This window comes from Cnephaeus nilssonii (assembly GCF_951640355.1).
Source record: "Cnephaeus nilssonii genome assembly, chromosome: 9".
Classification (NCBI taxonomy): domain Eukaryota; kingdom Metazoa; phylum Chordata; class Mammalia; order Chiroptera; family Vespertilionidae; genus Cnephaeus; species Cnephaeus nilssonii.
Window position 1 is genome coordinate 79,893,579 of NC_137080.1, and position 12,725 is coordinate 79,906,303.

At 37.0% G+C, this 12,725-nt stretch overlaps 1 protein-coding gene across 2 annotated transcripts in view; it reads right to left on the minus strand.

Moving 5' to 3' along the window:
* PTCHD4 (patched domain containing 4) overlaps positions 1-12,725 on the minus strand; it is a gene marked incomplete at both ends in the record, with an annotated part of 167,498 nt that overhangs the window by 105,248 nt on the left and 49,525 nt on the right. For both annotated transcript variants that reach the window (XM_079781583.1, XM_079781582.1), the window contains one exon: positions 6,308-6,788. In XM_079781583.1, coding sequence (XP_079637709.1) covers positions 6,308-6,788 — 481 coding nt within the window. The remainder of the gene's footprint in view (positions 1-6,307; positions 6,789-12,725) is intronic.

Genomic DNA, 12,725 nt, shown 5'->3' on the forward strand with positions numbered 1-12,725 from the left:
TAACCCTAACCAGTATAATTTTCATAATCTTCTAATATAGTCACTCTACATACACTATAAACCCTCTCTTTTTTTTCTCACCAAATTCATCTCAATGCCTACTCAACTCTTCCCTGAAACAGCTATACTATAAGGCTGGGTGGGAAGGGGAAGGGACTAAGCAGCCATGGTAACTGACTTCTTTTGATAATTCATGTACACAGACTTCAAATGGACGCTTAGTGCTTCCTAGTTATTCTCTTAAATTTTCTTCTTTAATTCACTCTCCAATTTTCCAAAGTGATTCTTTCAAACTCCCTTCACTTTCTTCAAATCAACACCTCCTTCCCCAAATTTATTCTCAGCTGATGACTTGCTTAATATTTTACTGACAATGTTGAAACCACAGAAAAAAATTTCCACATGTACCAATCTATCTGGATCTGTCCATACATTTTGCCTTCCATTTCTTAATTGTAGCTGAGCTGTCTATGCTCTTATATAAAGCCAATGACTCTACTTGAGCTCTGAATCCAGTCCCATCTCTCCTACTCAATGATAGTCCTTTCCTTCTCTCTCTGCATTCCATGAAGCGTTCTTTCTTGACTGCACATTCCCATCACCGTGCAATCATTGGTAGTTTTCTTTATTGCAAAACTCCTTGAAAAATATTATCTTTACTCATCATATTCATTTGATATACACCAAGTGTTATCGAATCCCTTGAAATTACCCTCAGCACTCTGCCAAAGCAGATATTGTCAAAGTCACTAATGACCTTCAAATTGCCACATAAAAAACAAATCCTCATTTCTCACTGGACACAATTTCTTAACATCTTTTGGAACAATTGATCCTGTGCTTCTTCTAGAAACACACTTTTTCGGTGGCTGCTGGAACGATGTTCTCTTTTGTTTTTTGGATTTTTTTGCTATCTCACTTCCTGATTGTTCTTAGTGTCTTTTTCTGAATCATGCTTATTTTCCCAATCTCTAAGCATTAGAATGGTCCCACGATCAGATTTCAGACTTTGATTTTCCATTTGTATTTATCTTTCTAGTTCATCTCATTAGAATCCATGTCTTTCATTTTGAGCTGTGCCATGATGAATCCAAAATTTATATTTTCAGCTTCAACTTAGAGATTTTACTTCTGAACCCAATCTCCATACTGTCTTATGTAGCTAACCCCACATTTTCCCACTTGGATGCTTAATAGGCATCTCTATCTTAGCAGAAGCAAAACTAAACTCTTGATATTTTTTCCACAATTTATTCCTCCCACAATCTCCCTAAGACAGTAAGTGGTAACTTCTTTCTACTAGATATTCAGTCCTCAAAACTTCAGGTCATTCTTGACTCTTCTTTTTCTAATACATCATATCCAGTCCTTTAGCCAATCCTGTCAATTCTATTTTCAAATATGTATCCTGAGTCTAATCCCTTTTAACAACTGTCACAGTTCCCACACTATTTCAAGCCACCATTACATCCCATGAAGATTTTCTAGTAACCTTTTACACAGTTTCCCTATAACCATTCTTGCTCTATTACCGACTAATTTCCATATTGTAGTGGAAGATGCTATAACATAATAGCTACAATGTGTAGCTTAAAGATGCTTTAAAGTCTAAATCATATCACACTCTCTTGTCTCAAATGCTTCAGATAGCATTCCATCTAAAGTACTAAGTTCTCAGTGCCTTATATGACCTGGCTATCTAGTACCCCCCCAACCCCTTCTCATAATACTCAGACAATTGCCCACTCTGTTCCAGCCACACTCTCTTTCTTTCTCTTTCTTAACTTCACCATGCAAGGTTCATCTCAAAGCTTTTGCATGTATAGCTCTCTTTGTCAGGGAAACTCTCTTCTGAGATTGCCATGTGGCCCTTTCCTCATTTCATTTAGCTCTCTGCTTCAAGTTCATCTTTAAAAAAAAAAAAAAGCTTTTCTCTGATCACCTGTGCTCTTGATCCATTATCCTGTTTTATTTTTATATCACTATCAATAACATAACATCCTATAAAATAAAAGGCCAATATGCAAATTGACCAAATGGCGGAACGACTGGTCGATATGATGTGCACTGACCACCAGGGGGCAGATGCTCAATGCAGGAGCTTCCCCCTGGTGGTCAGTGTGCTTCCACAGGGGGAGCACCGCTCAGCCAGAAGCCCTGAGCCAGGGAGCCTCTCCCACCTCCGCAGCAGTGCTAAGGATGTCTGACTGCCACCTTAGGTCCGTGGACCTAAGCCATCAGTTGGACATCCCCTGAGGGCTCCTGGACTGCAAGAGGGCACAGGCTGAGCTGAGGGACCCCCATGTGCACTGGGCCTCTAGTAGTTTATATTAAATGTGTTTTTTGTCTGATGCCTGCCCTGTGCAGGCCTAGAATGTAAAACCCATACAGGCAACAACTTGATGAATTCTATTTGATGCCTTTTATTATAGAACCCAAAATATCTGGAACATACTGGTAGTAGGTGCTCAATAAATATTTGAATAAATTAATAAATAAATGAATATGAAACTCAGTTTTAGATGATGAATATAAGTCTCATATCTGGAAACTCTGAGTTCATGTGAGAAAATAAGTCATCTGCATGCATCCAGAGGCATCAAACTGACTGAAGTAAGGTTCCTAGAATATAAAACAAACTCAGGATGGGCAGCAAAAATATTAGTGAACCAAGGCTACCAATATCCTTGGCAACTAGCCACAGAAGACCAACAAGATAAAGCAGGAACCAGCTTGGCATTTGTGTCCAATATTAGCCCATATTTCTCCTTGCATAAAGAAAAAGCACATCCACATGAAGCAAATGCGGTTAAAACAAATGCTGACAACTGGTTATAAATTAAATTAGTGGCATTCTCATTAGTTTAAGCTTGTATAGGGAAAGGACATTAGGCTGTAGTTAAATGGGGCAATTTAAGGTGGTTCTAAAAATTTATTATAAGTCTGGATTTCTCTTTCTGATATCTTTTCTAGAGAAAATACATATGCCTAAAATAATCTTTTCTAAACCTACATCTCTAATATGCAATTATACAAACATAAATTTACTTATGGGGACACTAGGACAAAATATAAAAATTGATACAGGCTTTAAAAATGCAGGATATAGAGGTACAGTATATACCTCTATATGACTCTGAAGTGACCTTGGGTATATTAAGTGGATGAATGATCACAAAAAAGAACAAGCAGATGCAGTACAGAAGGAAGTGAGGTAATCAAAAATAAGATGACTAAAGAGTGACATATTTATTCAGCTACAGGAATAAGTTCTAATGAGGATGAATGGTTGGAATCCTGGAACATACTAGTAATAGAGCGAATGATCATGGCCTCAAAGAAATTCTTGTAGGAAAATGGGAATAGAAATAGAGGCTTACCAAAGGAATTGGACTTCTTTCCTTTACACATAACTGATTTTGGATTATACAGTTTTGATACCTTGTTATCTGTAATCCTTTAAAAGACTAGTTTAACCAATGCTGTGTGTACTGCTGGAAGATATATATCTGCCAAACTCAACTTATTGATGCTCAAATCACATTCAGCCTCACCACCTTCATCGAGGTGTGCGTTTTGTGTCTCACAGCTTTGTGTGTCTAAGGCTTTGCATGCATGCCTGCCCCAAAACATGCACACTAGCAGTCAACAAGGAGAATGGAGATTATATATTTGAGGATAATATATACCTTAAATGATTTTATAAAGGAATGATAAAATTCTAATCTCAGTTAAAGAATGAAATGAATAATATTGTAGGATCTTCAAAATCTTTCTTTTAATATATGAAGAACTCAGACAAAGTGGCAAAAGACTATACTAACTTGAGCAATAAAACATATGAAGATAGTGGAAAAGCTGAGATGAAAACCCAGATTTCCTAGCGCTGGGTATTATTCCTTTTATTTCACTAGTTCTCAATCTTAGTATCTTTACTTTACAAACAAATAAAACAACAAAACAACCTCCTCCTTGACAGAGCAAATAATTTAGATAAGTATATATTTGCATGTCAATTGTTATGTTTCAGAACATAGCACAAAAAGTTTCTTTTGGTATATTTTAAGGGTTTGAATTGCAGAAATACTGAAAGGCTTCCTAAATTCTTCACATTACACTGTCCAGGGTTAAAGTCACTGAGAGAAAAGAGTATGAGAGAAAAGTCATACTGTCCAGAGTTAAAGTCACTGAGAGAAAAAGAGTATGAGAAGTGTGTGTTGCAATGTCAGGCCTTTTCCCTCATCACGGCTTTCAGTGTTTTTATTATTTCTTTAAGGGATGGAAACACCATTCTGATTTTGTAGAGCCTATGTTGCAATTCAGCATCACAAGAGACAAGCTTTCTTCTTATTTGTATGAAATTTAAATTTTGATGTATTATAGACTTTTCTAATTAACTTTTCCATTGCCTTCTTTATTACTACCAGTTTTAGAAAAAAGCCATAGTAGGCTCTAATTTTCCAATCTTGAATGATTAATGTTTTATTATTTTTTTATTTTTTGAATTAAATGTATTTGGGTGACATTTGTTAATAGGATCATATAGGTTTCAAGTATGCATTTCTATGATGCATAATCTGTATATTGCATTGTGTGCCCATCACCTAAAGTCAAAACATCTTTCATCATCATGCATTTGGCACCTTTTACCACCCCCAAATCCCCTTCTATCTGGTAACCACCATACTGTTGCCTGTGTCTATAAGTTTCAGTTTTACTAGTATATCCCAAATATGATTGAAATCATATGGAATGAGTCACGTTTCATTTGTGATTCATGCTGTATGAGTCTTATGAATCTGATATTATTATTTCAAGTAAAGAGACCGAGCTCAAAAAACATAACAAGTATTAAATGGTTCAAATCTAGATTCATCCTTGTCACTGGCGAAATTTCTTTTCATATAGCTCTTTGGGAAAAAGAAAAAAACCTTTTTATTAACAAGATGAACATGCATTTAAAGATGATATCCAAAATACAGGAAGATTTTCAATTTTCTGAAGCCAAGGGCTGTTTCCTATTCATCACTGAATTCTCTACACTCAACACACCAGCTTAACCACTAAAATTTATTGATACTTATTGAATGTTTACTGTGCACTACTAGCTTTAGGTATAGCCTATTAAGCTCAAAAAACAAATCTTTAAAGATGTTAAAATAATTATTCTTATTTTACTGAGGCTCAAATAGATGAACTAACTTAATAAGACCACAATGAAGTTGGGTTTCCAGATAAAGAAGTTTGGTCTCAGCACCTACAGTATGAATCCACTTTTCAGCGTTGTTATTGAAAACACATGTTAGGTGAAAACAAAAAGGCCCGGGTCACCTAGAGGACTTTGTGACCACACTCCTGTGTCTTTTTCATCTAACAATAGAACTGTAATTTAGAGCTGATTTTAACCGGGGGAGTGAAAAGCAATTACTTTAGAGTTGATGCTCTCTTGCTCATGTCAGTTCACCACCTAGAGGCCATTTTTACAGCTCACCCTCCAAATCACTACATGTAGGGAATTATATCACATCTGACAGGACTCTTTTGCAGCACCACAGTTATCCCATTATCATCTCTTTTCTGATAAGCTCCATCAGTTTTGTTGCTGAACCATCACTCACTTTTCTTCTAAGACTTGATCTTGTCTTTTGCACACACACCCACACATACACACACATACCATTTTCTAGACCATTTATGTATGTCTGGCAGAAAACTTGCAAAAAGGGATAATCTTAACTGAGGATTAATTTTTTCATCAGAGATGAACATATTTTTAAGTGGCAGCTGGAAGGTTTTCTTTATATAGATGTGGGGAAATGGATTATATTGCCAACAAAAAAAAATTGAAATGACTTAATATTTAATAAATAAGTTCTTTGAGATGAGAACATAACAGTAGTTCTCAAAATTTCCATCCTATGAAAATGTTATCAACAACTTGAGGATGCCCATAAATACAAACTATAAAATTTTGTTTGAAAATATTGAAGGTTTTGGATCTCCTTAAATCTGTACTCCATAATCTGTGACCTATAATTTTCAAAGACGTTGAGTAGAAAATGACAGTATTGTGCAACTTAAAATATCTGACAGCATTCAGTTCTTCAACCTAAATGGAAAAATGGTCAGCCCATAATTTCCTGAGAGGCACAATAAGGAGAAGCAGACCCACCCTACGTAAAATCGTACAGAATCACGCAGACACACAAATACAAAATTAAATCCGACTTCCACCTGAGAATTCAAGAAATGTACTACCTTGCCCCAAACAGGTAAGAATCCGATTACCACAAGGATGGATAGTTACCCATGGCGAAGAAGGGGATTCCCAGCAGGGTGGAGTTGTACTTCCCATCCGTGATGAAGAAGATCCCTGCTGCTGTGACGATGGAGATGCACACTGTGAGCACCCCCAGGAGGCCTAGGAAGGGCTTGCTTCGCAAACAGTCCTTCATGGAGCTGGAGAGGGTGGCTGTGGTCAAGATCAGCACAAGGCTCACCAGGACCTTGCTCCTGGCCAGGATGCTGGTCTTATGAAAGTCTCTCCAGAGGCTAAAGGATGCTAAAGAGTAGAGCTGGAGTTCCTGGTGCTCTTCCTGGAGCTTCCTCATAAGCTTACAGAACTCATTCTCCCACTTCTCCCCTATGAGGTCCTGGGTGGCAGAGCCATAGGTCTGGAGGTAGTAGGTGATTTGAATGGCTCTGGCTGACTTGACCCGTTGGTCCTTGCTGTTTGGCACTTCTACTACCCCGCCCAGTTGGTGTCCAATAAAACTGTTCCTCCCATCCTTGAAAACAGAAAAAAAGGGAGACGTAAGTTACAAGAGAGATGCATATTCTCAGAGAACAGCTTCTTATTCTAAGTGAAGGAGAACAAGAAAGGCAGAGATGGGCGTTAGCAATTGTGGAACTGATGTGGGTGGAGTGACATGTTAGATTTTATGTTTAACCTTTTGGAGCCACATGGGATACCATGCAAGATGATCAGGATTAGAAAAGATGCAAAGAGTATTATGAAGCTCTACAAGTCTTGCCACATGCATAGGAAATGTGCATAACTATTATTTTGATCTCATCCATACCCTCATTCCCACCATTTCCTTCTGTAACAACCCATTGTAATTCCTTAATGAGGATCAAGTTTTATGATTCAGTTTCAGCCAAAAAATGAAGCATGGTATGAGTTAATATTTCAAAAGTTAAACTAATTATTCATTTAATAAATATATGCTAAGCTTTTTAGGGTTAACACACACACCTACACCACACACACATAGACACACAAACTTTACACAAACATCCATACTCATCCTTTATATTCTGGAATACAACTGCACATCACAGAGCAAGTAGAAGTAAATATTGTTCTGTTTTTATAATTAATTTTATAGTGTTGAAATGTTTTTTGAAAGCTGATATGAGCACCTACTCACTCATTATTTTCCCTCCAAACACATGCCTCAGTCTTACCATAGGTTGACCTCTTTCCCATAGAATACAGTGGACAACCCCCCTAAATGAGACTGCTAACATTTCAGGTGGGTTTGTTAAAAGTCATCACAACTTCAGAATTTCACATAAGGTAGAGTAGACAAGATCATAGGAGTAGGATATTTATCCCTCCTGTTTAAGGTACTTCTGAGGCAGACACTGATTCTCATCCAGTGTACCTTACCACTTAGAACAAAATTCATGCCAGCCATTATTACATTTTAAGCAGTTAGTTTTTGTTTTCTGTGTTTTGTTTTGTTTTTGCCACATTGTCATTTACTCTAATGCCAATGGCTGTCAGATGGAATATTGAACCCAATAGCTGGTTGCAAGATGGAATATAACATTGAAAATGGGCTGCAGGTACTGAGTGGGACACAGGTATGAAGGTCAATTTATGCCATAGACTGTTTCTGTTAGATCAGGCAAGCCATTTATCTCATGAGGATATAAAAGAGTAGATTCAGAGCAGAAAACAAATCTTTCTAGAAGTGTAGTGCAGAAGGGCAATAAACCAACAATGTCATAACCATGGTTATTTTCACCGACCTGTTTAGTACAGACACCTATATCTGCAGTTCTTGTTTGTATTTGTATTTTTAACATGCACCAAAAGCAACACAAAAGTTTGAGAAATTTACAGAGAGTACAAATGTTGTGAGTAGCATCATCCAGAATTAAGAGCAAGAAATTTCATAGTCACTCCACCTACCCATATTTTCCCCACATGTTCAATAGAAACAATCTTTCTGTTTAACTCAATCTGGCCAGCTGTAAGTGAACAATATATTTATAAATAAGAACTTGATTTAGTTTTTTTCCCCTTTGCTTGGTTTATTTCCCACTTCCAGTCATCTTTTTTCCTTAAAATATCAAACTAAAATTCCAGCCGTAGGTTTACAAAGCTCTGTCTCTATGAAACCCCGTGTGTTCCCTGAAGAGCTGTAAGTAAAAAGTGGAAAAGCTTTGAGAAAGGCGTGAGAATCCTGATTCACACTGTAAGATTGTGAAATAGTTTCCTGTCTTTCAGTCCAAGAAACATAGACCCTTAATTAGGCTTGTTTACTTTTGTTTTAAGCTTGGTATAATTTTAAGTTCCAGTCTTGGTTTCTACTTCTTTGAAATCCCATCTGTGATGTGAGTTGTGCTTTTGATTATTTGAAAGATTATTTTAAAAGCTGAATGTATTCACTTGAGAATGTACAGTTCCATGTATCTTTACTCATTTCCATAACCAAACATATTTCTGAGGGATCTTTAGCTGCAGAACAAAGATTTATTCATCCCTTAGGCCTCATTTGGAGATTATAGTGGATCAAAGAAGGTGCTGGTAATATAACTGGACAAAAGTAAAAATTTAAACAAGGCAAATATAGATTATTAAATAACTGATCTTCATTGGCTTTGGCTAACAGCTCACACCCCTTTTGAGGTGGTCTAATTTTCATTTTTTTTAGTTCATTAAAAATATGGTTTCATCCCATTATATTCAAATCAAAGCAACAAATAGAATGAGTTTCTCTCTCTTAATTTGTTTTACTCCATGAACAAGAACAAAATAAGCAAGGTCTTTGGATGTCCTTGAATTAAAAGCTCTATTGAATGGTTCACATTGGAGACAAGCCATTGGTGCCATCATCATACTCAGTACAGTCTTGAGAAATATACTTTTATACATTATTTCTAAAGGGAATTCTATTATTTTGTAAAGGGTGGCAGAAGAGTTATTCAGTTACCTAAACTAACCAGTTCATAGGTGCCTCTATGTAGGAGAAAAAAGGAAAGAATATCAATATGTTGTAATTATCCTCTGGACATGTAAGAAGCTAGGTAGGCTTAATAGAGAGAATCCATAATCAGGAGTCATGTGATCTGGATTACTCTGTGCATCTCGTTCTAATTGGATAAAAAACCCTTGTCTGGTTCATTTCCCTTCCTAGCATTCCATTTTCATATTTATAAAGTGAGTGGATATGAGCATATGAGTAAATGTTTATGATACTGAAGACATTTCATTAGACATTCACCTCTATCCATATATATAAAAGGCTAATATGCAAACTCCCTGGGAATTTTGACCATGAGACCAGGAGTTCTATCGCTCACTATGACATGGGCTGATCACCAGGGTGTGGCATGGAACATGGCAGTGGGGTGCTGAGGGAGCAAGGGAAGGAGGAGGCAGGGAGGTGGGGAACCTGATTGGCCCTGATCACCAGCCAGGCCTAGGGACCCTAACTGTACACGAATTTCATGCACCGGGCCTCTAGTTATTCTATGAAAATACTGTCCAGAAAGCTACTTTGAAGAGATCTAAATGTCAGAATAATATCATTACAACTAATAGAGCCATAAATTGATTATTTTTACACTCTACTCCACCCATTGGGTAGAACTGCTTTGTTTAATTAAATAATCAACTAGAGGCTCTGAGAAGATAAATCTGCCAGTCACAGGGATGAACACAAGGTTCCAACTCAACTGAGACAACCTCAATTCCAGCACTTTCCCAAGTTCTATGGGGTGATTTCAGGGAAGTCAGGCTGGATCCCATTCTCCACTAAATGTTCTTTATTATTAAAACTATCTTACATGAAGATCCCCTTTTCCCAATATTTTCCTCTCCATTAAACCAACAGCCAACCATTTAATACATGATGATTCATTTTCCTCCTTTCCCAGTGAAACCTCCTACACAAATTCTGAAATTCCTTTGAGTGCAGAATCACTTTTATGTCTCAATGAAGATTAATCTTAAAATAAAAATATGACAAGATGGTAACATATTACTTTCATATGCTCTCCTTTTTCAGTGTTTCACTGAATTGAACTGTCATTATTAGGATGAGATAAATTGAAGTCCCCAACTCATATCCTGTGACCACTTCCTCTCCTCCTCAATATATTTTCCATATTAAAGGTGGAACATATTTCCCCAGTTCTAAATGAAATCTTATAATTTCTTCACTTAAAACCTTCTAATAGCTTCCACTTACACCAGGAATAAAATAAGAACCCTTTACCAGGCCTGCAAGGCCCTGCATTGGTGGTTGAGCCCACAGACCTCTTCTCCTATTCTTCCACTCATGAATTCTGTACCAGCTTTTCTGCCTTTTCACCTACTCCTTGAAGTTAATTTTCACTTCATGGCCTTTGCACCAACCATCCCCTCTGCCTGGAATGCTTTTCTCTGTTCTATGGCCACTTCCTCATGGAGAGCTCAGCTTCTAATAGACTATTTGAATCACATAGTATAAACTAGACACCTCCTTCCCACCAATCATTCCCTCACATGGTCCTATTTTATTGCCTTCCTACTAACCATTTCTACCTGAAGTGACCTTTCTGTGATCATTTAATCATTCCTTTTCTGTCTCTTCCAGGAGAATGTGTGCTCATTGAAAGCTGGCATGTTTCCTATCTTACTCACCGATAATCTCCCTGGGCCTAGAACAAAGCCTGATGTATAATAAACACGTCATAATTTTAACTCAGTGAGTTCACTCAGAAGTGTGGTAACAATACTTTCTAGAGACTATTTTGTTAAGAACTGGAGAAGTAAGAGACAGCTCAAAGATTCTGAGGACAGTAGGACCTCAGATGAAGAGAGGTGTGCATAGAAATTAGTGATGATACAGAAGAAAACAAACGTTATCCTTTTCTTTTTTTTTCAATCTGCTTAGTTTAGTGAAATATTTCCCCTAAATATTTTTCCTCTTCTACTTCCTCTGCACACTAATAATGTGCAGTAAGCTTCTCAACGGACAGGGGGACTTAGTGAGTAGCCACAAAAAGGATTTGTATGCACTATGGTTGGGACAAAGAACAGCACGAGATGTTCAAGGAACTGAAGGAAATGAGACGAGAGAGGAAAGCAGGGTCTCTTCTATAAGGGCCATGGGAGACATATTGAGTTGGACTTCATTGTCCTGTGGTAGGAAGCCACTGGTGAGTTTTAAGCAGGGGGCATAGCATGCTTTATTTTTGGAGTGCTCACTCTTATTGCACTGTGGAACATGATTTAGGGAGTCAGATGACTCTAAAGGAAAGAGCTCAGTCAGAAGGTCCCTGCAGTATTTCTGATTCTTGATGCAGCATGAATAAAATGTCAGCTGAGTCAGTCCCTGGTAGGTAAATTGTCCCAAGGTGAATCAGTGGAAGTACAGGTCACGATGCTGTCTCACGGCCATGAAGCATCTCATCACATTATCTCTCTAGGAGCAGTAATGCCAGGAAAAAATATATATATATCTTGGGCTCTTTGGTTTTTTTTAATTTAGTTACTACTTTTAGTTTATAGTTACTACTTTGTAACTCTTAAAATTACTCCCATGAAAGCTACACTTCTAGAGTGAAAAAGAAAATTAAACTCCCAGAGATATGATCAAAGAACAAATTCTTAAAGAGATACAAGAGGAAAGAGACATTAATGCTATAAAAATTGTGCAGAAAATAAATTACCTGGTGATGCTTTGAAATTATAGGGAGTAAGTGTCCTATCTGCTCAATGTATGTGCTAGGTTTACATTAAGATACTTGCTATGACTGCAAGACAATTTGGAAACACAGCTCCTGTCCAAGGCAATTGTAATTCAAATTTCATTACTATTTGATGAGGTAGACCCTGTAATGGTGTGGAAACTTTTAGATGGTCAGTTGCCTTTATTGTTGACAAGAATACCTTCCTATGTATGGTAGATAGTGATATTTCTAAAGGAACTGTAAGGTTTTTTTTGTGTGCTTTTTTGTTTGCTAGTTTATTTAAACAAGATTTTTCCTCATATGTATTTCTTAATTTATCCTCTGATTTATTCTCAGTATCAAGTATACACATAAAGTGGGATTAAATAAAATCATCAACAATCTTGAATTTTGTCTCTAGAGCTTCATGTTTAGTAGAAACACAGTGAATACGAAGAAAGCAAGTTCCTACAGAATCTTCAGTTAAAAAGAAAAATGAGGAGTCATGTTCAAAATGAAGGCTTTAAAGCATTAAAACACTCTGATAAAGAATAAATTAAAATTGCATATTACTAAGCTAGGAGAGTGCAATCATATATTTCTTGTTTTTTTTATTCAAAGAGGAAGGTTAAAAAATAAGGTTTCTGTGTTGCTGAAATGAAATCTATACTAATAAAAGGATAATATGCTAATTAGATCGGGTCAACCAGGCATCTTCTCTTCCTGCCTTCCTTCTAGATAAAGCCAAGGTGGTGGGGGCTGAGGCAGATGGT